Source organism: Coregonus clupeaformis, chromosome 26 (genome assembly GCF_020615455.1).
Source record: "Coregonus clupeaformis isolate EN_2021a chromosome 26, ASM2061545v1, whole genome shotgun sequence".
NCBI lineage: Eukaryota > Metazoa > Chordata > Actinopteri > Salmoniformes > Salmonidae > Coregonus > Coregonus clupeaformis.
In genome coordinates, this window is record NC_059217.1 from 7780162 (window position 1) to 7800032 (window position 19871).

General features: G+C 44.5%; 1 protein-coding gene across 1 annotated transcript in view; it reads left to right on the forward strand.

Moving 5' to 3' along the window:
* The window catches only part of LOC121540161 (sec1 family domain-containing protein 2), a 163210-nt gene that overhangs the window by 59535 nt on the left and 83804 nt on the right, over window positions 1–19871 (forward strand). Inside the window, exon 5 of the mRNA XM_041848805.1 lies at window positions 12742–13042. Within this exon, the coding sequence (XP_041704739.1) occupies window positions 12742–13042 (301 nt within the window). The remainder of the gene's footprint in view (window positions 1–12741; window positions 13043–19871) is intronic.

Consider the following 19871-nt stretch of genomic DNA (forward strand, 5'->3'; position numbering starts at 1 on the left):
TATTGTGAAAAAGCCGTCCCTCCCCTCCTTTGTACTGTTCACACTCATAGTTATTCACTGCTCCCTCCCTCTTCTCCACTCACCTCTCTCCCCCTTTCCCAATGTGTTAGACACTGAAACTGGAATCACATGAGCTAGTTTAACTCTTTTAAACACTACACTTTTTCTCACTTTGAGAAAAATAAATGTTCTGTTGTTATTTGAATTGTTTCTCTGGAGAAGTGTCCCCTAAATGACTTAACTGTATAATGAGGGAGAGAGAGCAACTGAAGGAGAGATGAATAGGAGAGAGTGCGTTTTTTTGCTCTGAATCTCAGTGGGTAGGCTACACACTTAGTCCAGAAAGTGTATTTTTGCATCAGGAAGTTTCCGCTCTGCTGGCACCACCAGAATAAATGAGGACTGGGTGTTAGGTACTGTAATCCTTGGCTTTACCAGAATTATGTGTACCAGAATTATGTGTATCTGTGTGTGAGTGATTCAGAATCTCTCTCTCTCCCCGTATGAGAAAAGTGCCCAGGGATTTGCGGCTGAATAGAAACTCTCATCTGGTGAATTACGCCATAATGTGTTGCAGCCGATGTTGCGAAAACAGCTTCACCAATTCCCCCCTGTCTCCAAACAGTTGGACGTTTACATGTAGAACTTGAGGTTATTGAACTGGAAGTTCATGACATAAACTAAAAAAAAATTGGCATATGGATTATAGAGCAATAGAGAACTGTGCAGTAGATTAGAATATGGAGTTTAGTGTCTTCTGGGTTTGAGGGGTTGTGTGTGTTATATGTGATACAAAGTGTGTTTGATATGTGATAGTGTGTGTTGTGTGCCTGGCCGTCTGAGGTCTGAGTGCGGCCACAGTGAGCAGTGTGTGGCTGACGGCGGTGACATGGTGGAGCGTGGCGGCTGTGTGTCGCATGTGTCTGTGTTTGTGTTTGTGTCCTGTATACACAGTCTCCACTAAATTACAGCCTCTGAACATAGAGCGAGAGAGAGAGATATTCTGAAAGACAGACAGACAGACAGACAGACAGACAGACAGACAGACAGACAGACAGACAGACAGACAGACAGACAGACAGACAGAGATTCTGAAAGACAGACAGAGAGAGAGAGAGATTCTGAAAGACAGACAGAGTTTCTGAAAGACCGACAGACATACAGAGAGAGTGAGATTCTAAAAGACAGACAGAGAGTTTGAAAGACCGACAGAGAGAGAGATTCTGAAAGACAGACAGAGAGAGAGATTCTGAATGCCAGACAGCCAGACAGAGAGAGAGAGAGAGATTCTGAAGGACAGACAGCCAGACAGAGAGAGATTCTGAAAGACAGACAGCCAGACAGAGAGAGAGAGAGAGATTCTGAAAGACGGAGAGAGATTCTGAAAGACAGACAGACAGAGAGATTGAGAGATTCTGAAAGACAGAGAGATTCTGAAAGACAGACATAGCGAGAGAGATTCTGAAAGACAGACATTACATTTACATTTTAGTCATTTAGCAGACGCTCTTATCCAGAGCGACTTACAGTTAGTGAATACATATTTATACTGGCCCCCCGTGGGAATCAAACCCACAACCCTGCCATTGCAAACGCCATGCTCTATCAACTGAGGTACATCCCTGCCGGCCATTCCCTCCCCTACCCTGGACGAATTGTGCGCCGCCCATGAGTCTCCCGGTCGCGGCCGGCTGCGACAGAGCCTGGATTCGAACCAGGATCTCTAGTGGCACAGTTAGCACTGCGATGCAGTGCCTTAGACCACTGCGCCACTCAGGAGACAAACAGACAAACAGACAGAGATATTCTGAAAGACAGACAGACAGAGAGAGATTCTGAAAGACTGACATTGAGAGGGAGAGATTATGAAAGACAGACAGACATACATATTCTGAAAGACAGATGGACAGACACAGACAGAAAGAAAGACAGAGAGAGAGATTATGAAAGACAGACAGAGAGAGAGATTCTGAAAGACAGACAGACAGAGATTCTGAAAGACAGACAGAAAGACGGAGAGAGAGAGAGATTCTGAAAGACAGACAGATAGACAGAGAGATTGAGAAATTCTGAAAGACAGAGAGAGAGAGAGAGATTCTGAAAGACAGACAGACAGACAGAGATTCTGAAAGACAGACAGAAAGACGGAGAGAGAGCGAGATTCTGAAAGACAGACAGATAGACAGAGAGATTGAGAAATTCTGAAAGACAGAGAGAGATTCTGAAAGACAGACAGACAGACAGAGAGAGAGAGAGAGAGAGAGAGATATTCTGAAAGACAGACAGACGGACAGACAGACAGACAGACAGACAGACAGACAGACAGACAGACAGACAGACAGACAGACAGACAGACAGACAGACAGACAGACAGACAGACAGACAGACAGACAGACAGACAGACAGACAGACAGACAGACAGAGAGAGAGAGAGAGATTCTAAAAGACAGACAGACAGAGAGAGATTCTGAAAGACAGATGGACAGACACAGACAGAAAGAAAGACAGAGACAGAGATTCTGAAAGACAGACAGACAGACAGACAGACAGACAGACAGAGATTCTGAAAGACAGACAGACAGACAGAGAGAGAGAGGGATTCTGAAAGACAGACAGAAAGACGGAGAGAGAGAGAGATATTCTGAAAGACAGACAGATAGACAGAGAGATTGAGAAATTCTGAAAGACAGACAGAGAGAGATTCTGAAAGAGAGAGAGAGAGAGAGAGAGAGAGATTCTGAAAGACAGACATTGAGAGAGAAATTCTGAAAGACAGACATTGAGAGAGAAACTCTGAAAGACAGACAGAAAGACGGAGAGAGAGAGATTCTGAAAGACAGACAGACGGAGAGATTGAGAGATTCTGAAAGACAGAAAGAGAGAGAGATTCTGAAAGACAGACAATGAGAGAGGGATTCTGAAAGACAGACAATGAGAGAGAGATTCTGAAAGACAGACAGATTCTGAAAGACAGACAAACATACAGAGAGAGTGAGATTCTAAAAGACAGACAGACAGACAGACAGACAGACAGACAGACAGACAGACAGAGAGAGAGAGATTCTGAAAGACAGACGGACAGCCAGACAGAGAGAGAGAGAGATTCTGAAAGACAGACAGACAGACAGACAGACAGACAGACAGACAGACAGACAGACAGACAGACAGAGAGAGAGAGAGAGAGATTGAGAGATTCTGAAAGACAGAAAGAGAGAGAGATTCTGAAAGACAGACATTGAGAGAGAGATTCTGAAAGACAGACAGAGAGATTCTGAAAGACAGACAGACATACAGAGAGAGTGAGATTCTAAAAGACAGATAGACAGACAGAGAGAGAGAGAGAGAGATTTTGAAAGACTGACAGACAGAGAGAGATTCTGAAAGACTGACGGACAGCCAGACAGCGAGAGAGAGAGAGATTCTGAAAGACAGACGGACAGCCAGACAGAGACAGAGATTCTGAAATACATACACAGACAGACAGCCAGAGAGAGGAGAGAGATTCTGAAAGACAGACAGACAGACAGAGAGAGAGATTCTGGAATACAGATAGACAGTCAGAAAGAGAGAGATTCTGAAAGACAGACAGACAGAGAGAGACAGATTCTGAAAGACAGAGACAGAGATTCTGAAAGACAGACATACAGAGAGAGATTCTGACAGACAGACAGACAGACCGACAGACAGAGATTCTGAAAGACAGACAGACAGACAGAGAGAGAGATTCTGAAAGACAGACAGCGAGAGATTCTGAAAGACAGACAGAGAGAGAGATTCTGAAAGACAGACAGACAGACAGAGAGATTCTGAAAGACAGACAGACATACAGAGAGAGTGAGATTCTAAAAGACAGATAGACAGACAGAGAGAGAGAGAGAGAGAGATTCTGAAAGACAGACGGACAGCCAGACAGCGAGAGAGAGAGAGAGATTCTGAAAGACAGACGGACAGCCAGACAGAGACAGAGATTCTGAAAGACATACACAGACAGACAGCCAGAGAGAGGAGAGAGATTCTGAAAGACAGACAGACAGACAGACAGACAGAGAGAGAGATTCTGGAATACAGATAGACAGACAGAAAGAGAGAGATTCTGAAAGACAGACAGACAGAGAGAGACAGATTCTGAAAGACAGAGCGAGAGATTCTGAAAGACAGACATACAGAGAGAGATTCTGACAGACAGACAGACAGACCGACAGACAGAGATTCTGAAAGACAGACAGACAGACAGACAGACAGACAGAGAGAGAGATTCTGAAAGACAGACAGTGAGAGATTCTGAAAGACAGACAGAGAGAGAGATTCTGAAAGACAGACAGACAGAGAGAGAGATTCTGAAAGACAGACAGACAGAGCGGGTGATTCTGAAAGACAGACAGCCAGACAGACACAGAGAGAGAGATTTGGAAAGACAGACAGACAGACAGACAGACAGACAGACAGAGATTCTGAAAGACAGACTGAGAGAGAGAGACAGATTCTGAAAGACAGATGGATGGACAGAGAGAGATTCTGACAGACAGACAGCCAGACTGACAGAGAGAGAGATTCTGAAAGACAGACAGAGAGCGATTCTGAAAGACAGGCAGACAGACAGACAGAGAGAGGGAGATTCTGAAAGACAGACATTGAGAGAGTGATTCTGAAAGACAGACAGAAAGACGGAGTGAGAGCGAGATTCTGAAAGACAGACAGACAGACGGAGATATTGAGAGATTCTGAAAGACAGATAGAGAGAGAGATTCTGAAAGACAGACATTGAGAGAGAGATTCTGAAAGACAGACAGACATACAGAGAGTGAGATTCTAAAAGACAGACAGACAGAGAGAGAGATTCTGAATAACAGACAGAGAGATTCTGAAAGACAGACAGACATACAGAGAGAGTGAGATTCTAAAAGACAGACAGACAGACAGACAGACAGACACAGAGAGATTGAGAGATTCTGAAAGACAGAAAGAGAGAGAGATTCTGAAAGACAGACATTGAGAGAGAGATTCTGAAAGACAGACGGACAGCCAGACAGAGACAGAGATTCTGAAAGACATACACAGACAGACAGCCAGAGAGAGGAGAGAGATTCTGAAAGACAGACAGAGAGAGAGATTCTGAAAGACAGACAGACAGACAGACAGACAGACAGACAGATTCTGGAATACAGATAGACAGACAGAAAGAGAGAGATTCTGAAAGACAGACAGACAGAGAGAGACAGATTCTGAAAGACAGAGCGAGAGATTCTGAAAGACAGACATACAGAGAGAGATTCTGACAGACCGACAGACAGAGAATCTGACAGACAGACAGACAGACAGACAGACAGACAGACAGACAGATTCTGGAATACAGATAGACAGACAGAAAGAGAGAGATTCTGAAAGACAGACAGACAGAGAGAGACAGATTCTGAAAAACAGAGCGAGAGATTCTGAAAGACAGACATACAGAGAGAGATTCTGACAGACAGACAGACAGAGAATCTGAAAGACAGACAGACAGACAGACAGACAGAGAGAGAGATTCTGAAAGACAGACAGCGAGAGATTCTGAAAGACAGACAGAGAGAGAGATTCTGAAAGACAGACAGCCAGACAGACACAGAGAGAGAGATTTGGAAAGACATACAGACAGAGAGAGATTCTGAAAGACAGACAGACAGACAGACAGACAGACAGACAGACAGCCAGACAGACAGACAGACAGACAGAGAGAGAGAGAGAGATTCTGAAAGACAGACTGAGAGAGAGAGAGAGATTCTGAAAGACAGATGGATGGACAGAGAAAGATTCTGACAGACAGACAGCCAGACTGACAGAGAGAGAGAGATTCTGGAAGACAGACAGACCGACAGACAGAGAGAGAGAGATTCTGGAAGACAGACAGACCGACAGACAGAGAGAGAGAGATTATGTAAGACAGACAGACAGACAGACAGACAGACAGACAGACAGACAGACAGAGAGAGATTCTGAAAGACAGACAGAGAGACAGAGAGAGAGATTCTGAAAGACAGACAGACAGACAGAGGGAGAGATTGGGATGGATTCTAAAAGACAGACAGGCAAGCAGAAAGAGAGATGGGGATAGATTCTGAAAGAGAGAGATTCTGAAAGAGAGAGAGAGAGATTCTGAAAGAGCGAGATATTGTCAGAGAGATGGGGATAGATTCTGAAAGAGCGAGAGATTGGCTGAGAGATGGGGATAGATTCTGAAAGAGCGAGAGATTGGCTGAGAGATGGGGATAGATTCTGAAAGAGCGAGAGATTGGCTGAGAGATGGGGATAGATTCTGAAAGAGCGAGAGATTGGCTGAGAGATGGGGATAGATTCTGAAAGAGCGAGAGATTGGCTGAGAGATGGGGATAGATTCTGAAAGAGCGACAGATTGGCTGAGAGATGGGGATAGATTCTGAAAGAGCGAGAGATTGGCTGAGAGATGGGGATAGATTCTGAAAGAGCGAGAGATTGGCTGAGAGATGGGGATAGATTCTGAAAGAGCGAGAGATTGGCAGAGAGATGGGGATAGATTCTGAAAGAGCGAGAGATTGGCAGACAGATGGGGATAGATTCTGAATGAGCGAGAGATTGGCAGACAGATGGGGAAAGAGTCTGAAAGAGCGAGAGATTGGCAGAGATAGCTGTTGATTGGCAGACAGTTGATGTGTGTCCTTCCCTCAGTGGGGTTGATGGAGGTGGTCTGTCCCTGCCTCTCTGCCCCTAGTCTAACTCTGAATGAGTCCCTGGCCGAGGAGTGTGTCCAGGACAGCTGGGCGGAAATGGCCTGGTCTCAACACACACTATTGTTTGGAAATGCAGGCCTCATTTAAAGGGGAAGATTTAGGGCCCCATGTTTCTATAAATGTAACAGGCAACAGGCTAATGGGCCCAAGCAGGCTTCACCTTACCTTTAAGACTTTTCCATCCCCCTTCTGGAGTCCCTATCACTCCATCTCTCTCTTTTTCTTTCTTTCTAAGTGCATATGTATCCAACAATCTGTCTCTCCATATCCACTTATCTCTCAACATATTTTTCTTCATCTTTCTTTTTATTTTCCTATCCATCTCCCTTTTTCCCTCACTCGATTTTTTCATGATACTTTTTTTTTTCTCTCACTCTTTTCTTGCTAATTTTGATAGTGATATCCTATGCCATGTCCATTTTGAGTCTCTTTACCAGGTCATATTGTATAGTGTGTGTTGTTTGTGAGCCTGTCCCAGAGTCTGACCATGGGGGACAGTCAGCACAGTGACTGACTGACTGTCTGCTTTAGAGCAGAGCCTTTGATCCTCTCAGAAGAGGCCATTTTAGGTGCTGTAAAGAGCCAGTGGAGTAGGACATGTTTAACATGTTAAGGAGATTTACTGATAGACGGCTCACTGTCTCAACCCTAGTTATCTTACTAATTGAGAGAGCGTGAGTAGTTAAAAGACAATACAATCTGGATTAGTGGTGGCCTGTGTGCTGTAAAATGGAAAAACAGCAAGCCTGTGTTTAGAAACACAGATGGAAAGAGTTGAATGCAAAGAGTTGAATAAGGATGCTGCAGAGCGTATAGGCAAAGGGACTGCGCTTATGTCTATGGTGCATTTCCTTTATTGTCTATGTATGTATGAGTGGAGCTATTCTAATGCAAATCCAATTCCATTTCCCTTCTCTGCTCGCTTCTCTTATCTCCCTCTTGGTTTTATATTAATAGCAGAATGGCCGAATGCAAATGAGTGTCTGAGATAGAAAGCAATGACCTGTTTGTGCACTTCAGTACAGACACACACACACACACACACACACACACACACACACACACACACACTAGAACTACTGTGTATAGGTAAGAGTTGTGACCTGTTTCTCAACCATTCTTTCTCATTTCATCTACATTATGAGTGTGTACAGTGCCAGTGGTCACAGTGTTTATAGTCTTATTTCCGCTCTCCTCTTTAAAGACTGTTTGATATCCACACCTCTCATACAGCACCGAGCTATGGCCCTAAAAAGAGACAAAGAGATCAACTTTAGTTTTCCATTTCCGACAGGACTTAACAGAAATGTCTTCTAATAAACAGAGAGATTCCGGTGAACCAGGCTAGAATTCATCATGGTTGTCACTGTGGGTCACAGTGTGCAGAGTGTGTGTGTGTGTGTGTGTGTGTGTCAGATTTTTGGGTTATTTACATGTTCAAAGCTCTGCCACTCTTTGGAGTGTGGCTGCAGTTGATTTGTGTTTTTCCATTTCTTCTCCAACAAATCAATAAAAAGCAAACCATGCTCGCTGTAATTTAGCTCAGAGAACTTAATCATTGTCTCCTCTCTTCACCTCAATATTTATGCTTTATGATGTCAGCGAGTTGCCTGTCTCTCTTCCAGCTGCGTATGTCTGGTGTGAGTTTGTGAATGAAAATTGTTGTGTGAGCCCGTCGTGTGTGCGTGCGTGTCTGCTTCAGTCAAATTCAAAATAGTTTTTCATCCTCGTAGCCATAGTAAAGGTAAGCTGTCAGTCATCCAATGAAAAGTGACTCTAGACCAGTGTAGAGCGTCCTGCTCTGAAACTCTCCGACCTGTCCCCTCCCCCCTTCAATATTCCGCCCTGCCTCCCCCTCCGTCCTCTTTCTCCTCCCCCTCTCTCTCCCTCTCTCTGCCCCTGGGCCCAGAAAAAGGTTCATTGTGCAGCAGTGAGTGTTCGGAGCCTGGGCCTGGTTCTGGTTAGCTCAGCTCCATCTGAAACACTCACCTTCCTCTAGGGGCTGCATCTGGAGTTGGTTTCCTGTTCGGGCTGGCTGCACTGCGCTGGCCAGGGGCGGGGTTTGGCCCCAGCCCTGTGAATGGGTGAGATGGAGGCTTTATGAACCCCAGGATGGATGGAACTGCCAAACACTAGTCTGTCAATCACTAACTGAACTGACAGCACCAGACCAGAGAGAGTGTTTGATTGTTGCAGATTGCCAAGCAGTTAAGTCCCCTATCTATCAGGGAGTTCATGATGCTTCTGTCTCTCGTCACTGTGAGGCGATCAGCTCTGAACATGTTATCAGAGCATACACTCTTAGAAAAAAGGCTTCAGAAAGGGTTTTTCGGCTGTCCCCATAGGAGAACCCTTTTTGGTTCCAGGGAAAACCCTTTTTGCTTCCAGGTAGAACCATTTTGGGTTCCATGTAGAATCCTCTGTCGAAAAGGTTCTACATGGATCCCAAAACGTTTCTACTTGGAACCAAAAGGGTTCTATCTGGAACCAACAAGGGTACTTCAAAGGGTTCTCCTATGGGAACAGCCAAAGTGCCAAGTCTAGGTCCAAAAGACTTCTCAACAGCTTCTACCCACAAGCCATAAGACTCCTGAACAGCTAATCATGGCTACCCGGACTATTTGCACTGCCCCCCCACCCCATCCTTTTTACGCTGCTGCTACTCTGTTAAGTATTTATGCATAGTCACTTTAACTCTACCCACATGTACATATTACCTCAACTACCTCAACTAGCCGGTGCCCCCGCACATTGACTCTGCACAGTTACCCCCCTGTATATATAGCCTCCCTACTGTCACTTTATTTTACTTCTGCTCTTTGTTTTTCTCAACACTTTTTTTTTGTTGTTGTTTTATTCTTACTTTTTTTGTTTAAAATAAACGCACTGTTGGTTAAGGGCTGTAAGTAAGCATTTCACTGTAATGTCTGCACTTGTTGTATTCGGCGCATGTGACCAATAAAATTTGATTTGATTTGATTTGATTTGATTTGAAATAACCCTTTTAGGTTCTAGATAGCACCTTTTTTTCTAAGAGTGTGTTCTTAGATAGTTTAATTTTTCTTTCAATGGAAATAGTATGTCATGATAACAAGTAGTAATATAAAGTAATGGCATTATTTCAGTAATTGCGCGCCCTAATATTACCATTGTTTTGACAGAGTATTTACGTGGTTATTCTGTAATTGTGTGTAATGATGGCATTTAGGGCATGGCGACAGGACCAGTAGATCCAGTAATGGTGTGTAATAATAATGTTAGCGTTTAGCGAGCAGGCTACAGCTTCCTGTTATTACTGCTGTAATGGTCTGGTATGGGGCTGCCCTCACTACAGCCACTAAAATACATCTCTTTTTACAGACTGGACCTAAAACTTTACATGGATTTAGCAGCATACTTTTAGAGCCTGTCATGTGGCGACTTTTATAGTGACACTCAGGCTGAGGGGAAGGGCTCGGTCAGAGGGGAGGGGGGTACAGGGGCAGGGATGTCTGGGTCTAGTTTAGGGATGTCACTCTGGTATTACACCTTGGCTTGGCGCTGAGAGTCTGTCAGAGCCATTGCCATGGTGTAACGAGCCATAGTATGGACTATGAAGCTATCTGTAAACCTCTTTCATTGTCCTCTCTGTTCTGTTGTAAGAGTGGTACTGTACCATGTACAGTGTGAACCGTAGTGCAGTGATTGACTTCCAAGCATTGTAGAGATTAGCTGTGGTGTTTTTTATGTGTGTGTGTCACACACAAGCTCCATACGAGGACCTCCATGTCCTGTCCTGGCACCAGCAACCAGCTGACAACAGCTTTTTATATGTCTTCTGAAGACAAAAAGCTCAAAGGATCAAGAAAGAGAGTGAGTGGGGAGATGGATGGAAAAAATAAGAGTAAGAGTGAACATGGGATTGAGAAGAAGCAAAAGGTCCAGTGAAAGTCAGAAGTGGGAGGTAAAACAACAGAAACAGGATGGGGGAGTGAGAACGGAATTAGGAAAGATGGAGACTTTGTATAGTTGAACCTTCCACAGATGAGCAGTGTAAACACCTTCTCTCTGTCATCACTCTCTACTCTCAGCAGAGAAACCATGGATCTCCTACTGCTCAGTCAGTCCACACATGTCCAGGAGCTCATCTGTACTGTACCTTCCACAGATCTCATGATTACAGGTCAGAGTTAATGTCATGGAGAGCTCTTTTATGAGTAGGTTGAGGAGTTTTTCCTGGTCAGCTCATGTGGAAAAACTCCAGGGGGCCATAGAGCCCATTTCCCTCCACTTCACCTGCTTCTAGAACCAGGCCAAGCCATTCTCAGCCTCCTGTGGTTGATGCTGACTACACTGTCTGGAGGGTACAGTACAGATGAGCTCCTGGACATGTGTGGACTGACTGAGCAGTAGGAGATCCATGGTTTCTCTGCTGAGAGTAGAGAGTGATGACAGAGATAAGGTATTTACTCTGCTCATCTTACCATGAAACCCTGAAACCTCTTTACTTCTCTCTGGAAAGGGAAAGAGCCTAAGCATTGTCTGGCAAATATTTTGGAGTGTGGCTCGGAGAGGTATTTGATATCACAATGTTTAAGGTGAAAAATGTGTTCTGTGATTTGGTTTGTGTGTTTGAATACCCCCTGGGGGCGGTGGTTGGCTGGGGCTGAGGACTAGCTGGAAGAGAACAGGAGACTCTGGAGCTCTGACACACACTACAGTCATACATCTCAAGTACTTTAAAAATGAGATCTCCTGGATAGATATCAAGCACTTTAAGACAGTGGTTCTCACCTGTTCATTGGATCATTGTTCACGGAGTAAGACCAGATCTGGATTCACACTCACACACACACACACTCTCACAGACAATCAGTTCAGTACTATTGCTGGTCCAGAGAGTGTTGTGTCTGATTCGCCGCTCCCTGGCCTAGAGGATGGTTGTAATGATTTGATTTGATGGGTCGGACACTGGATCCCCTCAGTGGACCAGACCAGGGCTCAGAGTTTGGACCAGGGTAGAGAGAGAGTCTGTTTGTCTTGGTGGGAGGAACATTGAGGTCTTAACACACAACGCACTCAATAAAAAATCTATACACAGAGGCAACCGACTGCAGCTATATCTGATTTCTCTCACTCTTTCGCTCTTTCTCATGTTCTTTCCTTCTCTCTCTCTCTCTCTCTCTCTCTCTCTCTCTCTCTCTCTCTCTCTCTCTCTCTCTCTCTCTCTCTCTCTCTCTCTCTCTCTCTCTCACACTCTCGCTCTCTCTCTCTATCTCACACTCTCGCTCTCTCTCTCTATCTCACACTCTCTCTCTCTCTCTCTCTATCTCTCCACACTCTCTCTCTCTCTCTCTCTCTCTCTCTCTCTCTCTCTCTCTCTCTCTCTCTCTCTCTCACACTCTCTATCTCACACTCTCGCTCTCTCTCTCTATCTCACACTCTCTCTCTCTCTCTCTCTCTCTCTCTCTCTCTCTCTCTCTCATCTCTCTCTCTCTCTCTATCTCTCTCTCTCTCTTTCTCTCTTTCTCTTTCTCACTCTTTTGTACAAGACACACACCTGTGTGTATGATCTTAGTCTGGCAGTTAGACTGTGTATTGTGCTTCATAAGAGGCTGTGGTCCACATCACGTGGGCCAGGACAGGCAGAACCAGCATGGGAGCAAACTCACTCACAACAACACAGAGAAACAGGTCACTGCTCCTAAACAGTACAGAAACACGCGCTCTGTAGTCTGTGCATGCATGCAAATGAACAGGCCAGGGATTTCTAATACACATTTGCATGGTAAAATGAAATGCAAAATGGAGAAAAGTAAACAAGAATGAATTTACATACAACTGGATTACTCATAGTCATAAAATAAGAAAATGCAAAAACATGCTGCTCTAGACAATCATTTACATTATCTTGCTAGTTGTTGAATGTGTGTGGTGATTTGATGTGTTTTGTGTTACTCAGTTTGTAGTTTCTACTTCGTATCTCTAAAATGTGTCTTGTGTCCTGTGTGTGTTGCAGGCTCTCGGAGACTCTGACTTTGCTGGTGTTCTAAGGCAGCTGCTGCCCCTGATGAAGCCTCGCGGTGAGGAGGGGTACAGCTCAGAGTCCAGTTCAGGGTCTCGGTCGGGGGAGGATGAGTGTGGTCCAGATGAGCTGCTGGTGCTGCTGGTCTACCTGTACTCCCTGGCTGGAGAGGCCCAGCCTGCAGACGATGAAGAGGAGGAAGATGTGGAGAAGGTGGAGAGGGAGCTGATTGGAGCACTCACCCTGGTCATCACCAGAGAGACGGAGCTCAGCCCGCTGCTGCAGAAACTCACCGGTTAGTACCGTAATACGACCATAACACAACCACACCAACACTAATACTGGAACCTAAAATTGCACCATGCTCTTGATAAGACTCAAGTGAACCAGATGCAACATATCACCACATTATAGACTATGGGACAAAACAGACGGGGTTGGTTTAGATTGTTAACAACATGTAAACCATATTTAATCTCCAAATGTTTATTGAAAACATAAATACATTTACAGTGAGGGAAAAAAGTATTTGATCCCCTGCTGATTTTGTGCGTTTGCCCACTGACAAAGACATGATCAGTCTATCATTTTAATGGTAGGTTTATTTGAACAGTGAGAGACAGAATAACAACAAAAAAATCCAGAAAAACGCATGTCAAAAATGTTATGAATTGATTTGCATTTTAATGAGGGAAATAAGTATTTGACCCCTCTGCAAAACATGACTTAGTACTTGGTGGCAAAACCCTGGTTGGCAATCACAGAGGTCAGATGTTTCTTGTAGTTGGCCACCAGGTTTGCACACATCTCAGGAGGGATTTTGTCCCACTCCTCTTTGCAGATCTTCTCCAAGTCATTAAGGTTTCGAGGCTGACGTTTGGCACTCGAACCTTCAGCTCCCTCCACAGATTTTCTATGGGATTAAGGTCTGGAGACTGGTTAGGCCACTCCAGGACCTTAATGCGCTTCTTCTTGAGCCACTCCTTTGTTGCCTTGGCCGTGTGTTTTGGGTCATTGTCATGCTGGAATACCCATCCACGACCCATTTTCAATGCCCTGGCTGAGGGAAGGAGGTTCTCACCCAAGATTTGACGGTACATGGCCCCGTCCATCGTCCGTTTGATGCGGTGAAGTTGTCCTATTCCCTTAGCATAAAAACACCCCCAAAGCATAATATTTCCACCTCCATGTTTGACAGTGGGGATGGTGTTCTTGGGGTCATTCCTCCTCCTCCAAACACGGCAAGTTGAGTTGATGCCAAAGAGCTCGATTTTGGTCTCATCTGACCACAACACTTTCACCCAGTTCTCCTCCGAATCATTCAGATGTTCATTGGCAAACTTCAGACGGGCCTGTATATGTGCTTTCTTGAGCAGGGGGACCTTGAGGGCGCTGCAGGATTTCAGTCCTTCACGGCGTAGTGTGTTACCAATTGTTTTCTTGGTGACTATGGTCCCAGCTGCCTTGAGATCATTGACAAGATCCTCCCGTGTAGTTCTGGGCTGATTCCTCACCGTTCTCATGATCATTGCAACTCCACGAGGTGAGATCTTGCATGGAGCCCCAGGCCGAGGGAGATTGACAGTTATTTTGTGTTTCTTCCATTTGAGAATAATCGCACCAACTGTTGTCACCTTCTCACCAAGCTGCTTGGCGATGGTCTTGTAGCCCATTCCAGCCTTGTGTAGGTCTACAATCTGGTCCCTGACATCCTTGGAGAGCTCTTTGGTCTTGGCCATGGTGGAGAGTTTGGAATCTGATTGATTGATTGCTTCTGTGGACAGGTGTCTTTTATACAGGTAACAAACTGTGATTAGGAGCACTCCCTTTAAGAGTGTGCTCCTAATCTCAGCTCGTTACCTGTATAAAAGACACCTGGGAGCCAGAAATCTTTCTGATTGAGAGGGGGTCAAATACTTATTTCCCTCATTAAAATGCAAATCAATGTGCAACATTTTTTACATTCGTTTTTCTGGATTTTTTTGTTGTTATTCTGTCTCTCACTGTTCAAATAAACCTACCATTAAAATGATTGACTGATCATTTCTTTGTCAGTGGGCAAACGTACAAAATCAGCAGGGGATCAAATACTTTTTTCCCTCACTGTACACTATGAGCACTTGTCTCTCAAATACATTTTTACAGTTGTTGGTCAGCTAGCTAGCGATTATTTTGCCATTATTAGCATTGACATGAAATCAGTCAAAACACCTTAATAACAAGACATGATATCAAGAACAAGATAAAATGAGCCACCTACGATTCCCCTCATGCCAGCTTGTTGTCATTGTTGCTAGCTATCTAACTGTTCAGAATCATAACAACACGTGGCTTCCGGCCACAATGTGCGCACATCATATCCGTGACGTTATCAGCCAACCCGTCTATACTGATATCAGAATGCCCCAGTTATTGAACTGTTCATATGGTAAGTAGAGAGATGGAGAAGGCGCTTGTTGTTTATATCTCTGTGCTGCTGATGGCAGGAGGACTCTGTCAGAGACTTCACACCCCATCTCTCTCCCCGCTTCACACACACACACTCAGACACACACCCTGTCAGGTCACATGGTAACAGACTACACAAACAATGAGCGACTGTGGGAACCTGCTGCAGAATCACAGGGTGAGCAAGGGTCTGTCTGTGTGTCTGTGTGTGTGTGTGTGTGTGTGCACCCTTTGACCTCTCCCCTGGTGCCTGTGTACTATCTTAGCTTTGCTGGGCCCTGCCCACTTGCACTGTACTTTGTGAAAATATTACAATCTAAAGGTCTGAGCTGTTCTGGAACTGGTCTAGGGGCGGATTGGCCATTTGGCAATTCTGGCAAATGCCAGATGTTCTGGACAATTTTTTAGTTGGGTGGGCTGGTCGAAATTGACACACACACAAAAAAATATGTCTAAAAATAAAACAATGAAAAGGTGACATGGCCAGCGGCCCATGGGCCTTTTAAGATGTTTTTGGTTTAGATTTTTGTGCAATTTCGCTGTTACACATCTATAATGGGCTCCCGAGTGGCGCAGCGGTCTAAGGCACTGCATCTCAGTGCTTGAGGCATCACTACAGATCCCCTGGTTCGATTCCAGGCTGTATCACAACCGGCCGTGATTGGGAGTCCCATAGGGCGGCGCACAATTGGCCCAGCGTTGTCCGGGTTTGGCCGGTGTAGGCCGTCATTGTAAATAAGAATTTGTTCTTAACTGACTTGCCTAGTTAAATAAAGGTAAAATAAAAAATTTACAAAAATAATGAACCTTTGGCTGATCAGTGGGCAACGGCTGGCCCGGTTTTCTGAAAGGCTGAGCTGAGGTCACGCATTCAAAGTCAAACGCAGCATCAGCAAAGAGACCTGCTCCAACTCTGTCATCAGTTAGACAGCCAAGATCACTGATCGTAAAAAAACGAAAAGGATGCCTATAAACGTAGAAAGAGCACATTCTACATTGTCACCTCACTCAAAAAATCCTATTTTATGGGCGGCTAAAACCATGATTTGGTCAAACAGTAATGTGCATTATCCTCATGATTCCTGTAATGAAAGTGTCTGTCCTGTGCCTGTGCCCTTGCTGGGGCCTGCTGCTGTGATGAGCGAGCCACTCTCCTCTCTCCCCATGCACTCGAGAAAAAATGTGTTCTGCTCGTATAACAATTCAAAATGCAATTGTGGGGAAAAAACACAGCTTTGGTAGCTTCGTCCCCTTGTCCCTGTCGAAGAGAGGAGTGTCTCAGCTTTCTGTAGGTATAATTTGTATTTCTCAGCTCTCAATATTCACCTTAATAGCAATTATTTTACAACCAAGAGATTTGATATGGCTTTGAGATGTGGAACTGCGCCCGCTTGAAATGTGCACCAGACATTGTGAGGGCATAGGCCTATAGGTCTCATGGCTATTAGCCTATGACTGCAAAGTTTTTTTCAGGACATTCAATGTACTGTTGGATGAATACATGGCTACTAGCGGTGGGTATTATATTTAGAGTTAGCGATCTAGTTAATGTGTTTTGAATTTCCACTTCCTCAGGTGTTGAACCCCAAATTAATTAGCCTATGATATTAGTTAGTGCACATAAAGATGTATGTAATTCATCTCTATTGAACAAAATAAAAATACTGAGTCCTATTTTGACAGGAAAATATAGCAACTATAGTCTAATTGTCAACCCAAAATTCATCACTGGATTAGGTTGTACATCAAAATATCTTGAATCATGCTTTCCTGCTTGGACGTGTTAGATGAAACAACTTATTTCTTGAATACCTCAGTAGTCTATTTATTATACTTCTTAATAAAGCACTATAAGATGATTTCTCATGATTTGGGTCCGACCAAATCATGGGCTGGTGCCACCAACTGTAAAAGTTAGTGGCACCAGTGACACCAGGGGAAAATGTTAGTCTGGAGCCCTGTAATATTAATTAACACTTAGGGTAGGTGTTGATTCAGGGGAACACGTATGACAGGCACTCATTTGCATTATAAACTGGGTGGTTCGAGCCCTGAATACTGATTGGCTGAAAGCTGTGGTATATCAGACCTTATACCTCAGGTATGACCAAAAATTAATTTTTACTGTTCTAATTACGTTGGTAACCAGTTTATAACAGCAATAAGGCACCTCAGGGGTTTGTGGTATATGGCCAATATACCATGGCTAAGGGCTGTATCCAGGCTCTCCGCATTGCTTCGTGCATAAGCCACACCCCCTCGGGCCTTATTGCTTAAATATAGCCTCTAAGTTGTTAGCTTGGCTTAAACAGACAAACAGACAGACAGACAGGCAGACAGAGAACAAGAAGAAGCACAGAGCGAAAGAAAGAAGATGCTGAGATGGATGACACCACACCAGGGAGGCAAACAAAATGTCTAGAGCAGAGGCACGGTTATAGTGGTGAGTTGTATCTCCAGTGGGATTTTTACATATTGTATTTGTTTTAAACATGCGTTGGTTAAAAAAGAGGAGGAGGACCATGTCTCGCCAGACGCGGGTACAGAAAGGGTTGAGGAACGCTGTACTGTACTTGCAATGTTATGTACCAGCACTACTGCCTGTGTCTAGGTAGGGTGTGTAGGGTCAGGGTGTATGTGTATGTGTGGGGATGGGGTGTGTGTGTATGGCTGGTGGCCATACACACATGGGGGGTTAGTTGGCGGTGCAGTGATGTGGGCTGGTGTGGATAAAATGCCAGGGCCGAATTCTTGTCCCTGTCCGCCCCTGAACTGTTCTCTCTGTATGGACTGGTCTCGGTGTGGCAGCAGAGCTTGTGGCCAGCTCCTCGGATGATGAATTAGCTCTGTACCTCCAGATCACAGTGGACCTCCCCCAGTTTGAGTTTCTCTAACCTTGAAGCTGCACACACAGTCCTCTCCAGCCACATAGCTCATAATTAGAGCTGCTTTTAGTTTGGCCGACTTCTTACCTTCTCAAACTAGCACACACCCTGAAATAATACACTGCTTATTATTTTAACCTTTTTTTCACACACATGGACATGGTTGGGTAGCTCTCTCTCTGTTTTTCTAAAATGCCTCTATACTTGTTGCTCTCTCATTTTCTCACTCTCTTTTTCTCTTCTCTCCCCTGCTCTCTCTCTCTGTCACCCTCCATCTCTTTCTCCCTCTCACTGTAAAGCTGCTAATGAAGAATTCTGGGCTCGCTCTCTCTCTTCCTGTCCTATTTGGCTGAGGGGCCTCCTGGCAGGCGCTGGCCCGGAGATGTGGCTCATGTTAAAAACTTGACTCTCTGTTATAAACACTTCACTAGAAATTACCCTGTCAATGCACACCAGGTGTGTCTGAGAAAGAGAGTCCTTTTTCTTAGCTGTGTGTGTGTGTGTGGGTGCGTGCATGTGTGGGTTCGTTTTTGTGTGTGCACGCGTACCTGCGACCTGCATACATGTGTGTGTTCTGTGTGTGTGTGTACAGTTGAAGTCGGAAGTTTACATACACCTTATCCAAATACATTTAAACTCAGTTTTTCACAATTCGTGACATTTAATCCTAGAAAAATTCCCTGTTTTAGGTCAGTTAGGATCACCACTTTATTTTAAGAATGTGAAATGTCAGAATAATAGTAGAGAGAATGATTTATTTCAGCTTTTATTTCTTTCATCACATTCCCTGTGTGTCAGAAATGTACATACACCCAATTAGTATTTGGTAGCATTGCCTTTAAATTGTTTAACTTGGGTCAAACATTTCGGGTAGCCTTCCACAAGCTTCCCACAATAAGTTGGGTGAATTTTGGCCCATTCCTCCTGACAGAGCTGGTGTAACTGAGTCAGGTTTGTAGGCCTCCTTACTTGCACACGCTTTTTCAGTTCTGCCCACACATTTTCTATAGGATTGAGGTCAGGGCTTTGTGATTGCCACTCCAATACCTTGACTTTGTTGTTCTTAAGCCATTTTGCCACAACTTTGGAAGTATGCTTGGGGTCATTGTCCATTTGGAAGACCCATTTGCGACCAAGCTTTAACTTCCTGTCTGATGTCTTGAGATGTTGCTTCAATATATACACATAACTTTCCTTCCTCATGATGCCATGTATTTTGTGAAGCGCACCAGTCCCTCCTGCAGCAAATCACCCCCACAGCATGATGCTGCCACCCCCGTGCTTCACGGTTGGGATGGTGTTATTCGGCTTGCAAGCCTACCCCTTTTTCCTCCAAACATAACGATGGTCATTATGGCCAAACAGTTCTATTTTTGTTTAATTAGACCAGAGGACATTTCTCCAAAAAGTACGATCTTTGTCCCCATGTACAGTTGCAAACCGTAGTCTGGCTTTTTTATGGCGGTTTTGGAATAAGCAGTGGCTTCTTCCTTGTTGAGCGGCCTTTCAGGTTATGTCGATATAGGACTTGTTTTACTGTGGATATAGATACTTTTGTACCTGTTTCCTCCATTATCTTCACAAGGTCCTTTGCTGTTGTTCTGGGATTGATTTGCACTTGTCGCCCCAAAGTACGTTCATCTCTAGGAGACAGAACGCGTCTCCTTCCTGAGCGGTATGACGGCTGCGTGGTCCCATGGTGTTTATACTTGCATACTATTGTTTGTACAGATGAACATGGTACCTTCAGGCGTTTGGAAATTTCTCCCAAGAATGATCCAGACTTGTGGA